General features: G+C 39.4%; 1 protein-coding gene across 1 annotated transcript; it reads left to right on the top strand.

Moving 5' to 3' along the window:
* Nucleotides 1-343: 343 nt before the first annotated feature.
* LOC116173421 (ethanolamine-phosphate cytidylyltransferase) lies at nucleotides 344-2,415 on the top strand. Its single transcript, XM_031490889.1, has 3 exons — nucleotides 344-878; nucleotides 933-1,250; nucleotides 1,303-2,415. Exons 1-3 carry the CDS (start codon nucleotides 832-834, stop codon nucleotides 2,057-2,059), a joined length of 1,122 nt encoding a protein of 373 aa, XP_031346749.1. The 5' UTR covers nucleotides 344-831; the 3' UTR covers nucleotides 2,060-2,415.
* The last annotated feature ends 943 nt before the right edge of the window (nucleotides 2,416-3,358 follow it).

Genomic DNA, 3,358 nt, shown 5'->3' with positions numbered 1-3,358 from the left:
ACATGTAGTCTAAGTATCTGGGTACCTTGAGCTTGAAGAATTCTACTATTGGTATTTGTTATTTAAATGTAATCGCATTTGTTGAGGCAGAGCAGAGTATAAACTCTTTGGTCAGAGACGGTACTTAGACCCCCATTTATTCGCCCTCTGCCCTAATGATCTGATCACCCTATTGTTTGATTCTACACCTTCACCTTTCAGAATTTAAAGTAGAATCATTGCATGAAAGCATTGAATAATTTTTATTCAATGATGAAAGTGATTGTTTATTCTTGGTAGCAGGACGCGGCAGTTATCGCTTCCTCAAAAACTGATACCTAAGTAAGTGAGATAATTTCATTGGAATTTGCTCACTGACGAGCAAAACCGGAATCCTACCAATTGCGCTCTATTACATAAAGACGTGAGTAATCAATAAATTATTATGAAATTCGTGTGAAAGTGGCGGGGAAGAGTAAAAACGTGGAAAATCTTGAGGTGGTGTGATCAGTTCAATGGGGGCGTATTTATTACAACGTTGCCATTTTCGAAACGTCAATAGTGAAAATATCAGTAGTTGCCGTGGCGTATCTATTTTTTAGGCCGTAAAAACGTGTGGAAATGGGAACAGTTGGCGATAATTTCCATTATCAAAACTTGTAAGTGGGGCGCCCGGTTGAAGGTTGTGCAGGAGGGACGTGTGGCAATGTTGCAATCTCAGAACTCTATTATCATGTGTGACGATTTTGTTTAAATTTTGGTTTTGAGCACGTCTCGCTACAGTCGGATCAAGTAGGTTTAAACAAATGCACAATTTGTAAACAACTTTTTCACAATTACAACAGCGTAAAAATGGAAAACGGCGATAAAAGAGAAGTTCGGGTTTGGTGCGATGGATGGTGAATATTTTTGGTTTTTTAGTCTTTAGTTGTCTTCATTAAAGAATGTTACAGTTACGATATGGTGCACTTTGGACATGCCAATTCGTTACGACAGGCCAAGGCGTTGGGCGATAAGTTGGTGGTCGGGGTTCACAATGACGAAGAAATCACAAAACACAAGGGGCCCCCCGTGTTTACGGAGGAGGAACGGTACAAAATGGTCGCGGGTATCAAATGGGTGGACGAAGTCGTCAAGGCGGTGCCTTACGTTACAACCTTAGAGATTCTCGACAAGTACGATTGCGATTTCTGTGTTCACGGTGACGATATTACCATGACTGCTGACGGTGTCGACACTTACTCAATTGTAAAAGCGGCGGGACGTTACAAGTAAGTGTTATCAGCTGATAACCTTTCGATGTTTAGACTGCTCTATTTATAGGGAAGTGCAAAGAACTGCGGGTGTGTCGACAACCGATTTAGTGGGACGGATGCTGCTTCTTACCCGGCAGCATTTTCGAAGGGGAGAATTCGAATATGATGTTGCGAAAGAGCACTCATCCACCATGGGTCAGGATTCGTCGGCGAAATCGCCGTGGACCGGCTGCTCGCAATTCCTACCGACAACCCAGAAGATTATACAATTTTCCGACGGCAAACCACCCAAACCGGGTGATAGAATTATTTATGCCGCCGGTTCCTTCGACTTATTCCACGTGGGCCACTTGGATTTCCTCGAAAAGGCCCGAGCACAAGGTGACTATCTCATCATCGGCTTACACACGGATCCCGTAGTCAACCGCTACCAAGGCTCTAACTATCCCATCATGAACTTGCACGAACGCGTTTTAAGCGTCCTTGCCTGTAAATACGTGTCCGAGGTCGTTATTGGGGCACCTTATAACGTTACCAACGATCTGATGGATCATTTCAAGGTCGACCTCGTCGTACACGGTAAGACCCCCATACTCAACGATGAAAACGACGCAGATCCGTTTGCGGTACCAAAACAGTTGGGCAAATTTATGATTCTCGACTCCGGCAATGATATGACGACGGAAAAAATTGTCGAGAGAATAATTACAAATCGACTAAAATTCGAACAGCGCAACATAGAGAAGGAGAAGAAGGAGCTGAAGGTGTGGCAGTATCTGCAGGACAACGTGAAATCCACAAACCAAATCATTGTTGAACATTAAAGAAGTTTTAAGATCGTTAAATGTTTGCTATGCAACAGTATTGTTCAGTATTTCCATCTACTTAAGTCGTTTCACGATTTTTATTCAAAATGTTGTGCCCAGTACGCGTTACTCCTAACCGTTTTGTGCTCTAAAAATTTGTACATAGAAAGCCTCTTTGATCGTTGGCCTCTGTAGCTGCCACCATCATTTGGAGATGTTGCTGACAGCTGCAAGGGTCTCACATCCGACGTGACTTTCTATTTACACTTTTTGGTTACGACGTAATTGTGTACTTTGTACTTTTGCTAGTCATAATGTTTGTTACCATATTTTTTGAGAGTATACTAATTTGTATTATATTTGCTGTCGATCAATATTTTTCTACATTTATATTTATCCACGCCATTATTTTTTGATGCGAATATTGGCCTAATTAATTATCTTTTATCGTGGCACGAATTTTACTGTACACCTACTTAATTATGACTATTTTAAATTATGTATGTATATGTATCTATGTACTTGTTATTTATTTCTTATATACAAATTTGAAGCTTTTTAAATCTTTGTTTTGGAATTGGCACGTGATTTTCAAAGCATAAAGACTATGGTTCGATGCTGCTGCTGTGCAAGTTCAAGTTCAAACACCCAAAGCTCCCCCCAATTTTTGTAAGCGGAGGGAAAAGTATAATTCCACTAAAAAACCTACTGGATACAAAAGCAGCAATACTTACCACCTAAAAGTACTAAGCAATAACCAAGTAAACATACAACCATTGTACAATGCGATCAAAAATGAGTTGCTGTCGAGTCGTCTTTGAAATTTTTGTTTACATGGAAAATCATATTTAACTTGAACTTCCAAAGGCGACTCGACAGCAACTCATTTTTGATCGCCCGTTATATACAATGATACAAATAACAGTGACAAAAAATATGTAGTAGTCATGGAGCTAAAGAAAAAGGCACAACAGACCTACTATCAGTTGAACGAAAAGAGAAGCTTCAAAGTAGTATTAAAGGGCTTTGAATATATAATAATAATCAAAGCTAAAGGGACCACATTCAACTACAGATATATACGAAATTACAGAAGAAATTGGAATTAATAATATACTAAGAACACAGCACGAAAAGAACGCAATAACCAAAATAAAAATACTAACATCATCCTTCTTTAATTGAACAAAATGAACGACAAAAGACATTTATAAAATCCAGTACCTACTTGCAATATATACAAGCCTTCGATTCGAACAATCATATAAAAAGAGAAATATGCTCCAGTGTACAAAATGCCGAACCTTTGGACATACA

Source organism: Photinus pyralis, unplaced genomic scaffold (genome assembly GCF_008802855.1).
Source record: "Photinus pyralis isolate 1611_PpyrPB1 unplaced genomic scaffold, Ppyr1.3 Ppyr1.4_LG6, whole genome shotgun sequence".
Classification (NCBI taxonomy): domain Eukaryota; kingdom Metazoa; phylum Arthropoda; class Insecta; order Coleoptera; family Lampyridae; genus Photinus; species Photinus pyralis.
The sequence above is the reverse complement of the archived record's forward strand: the minus strand, read 5'-3'. Positions and strand labels throughout refer to the sequence as shown.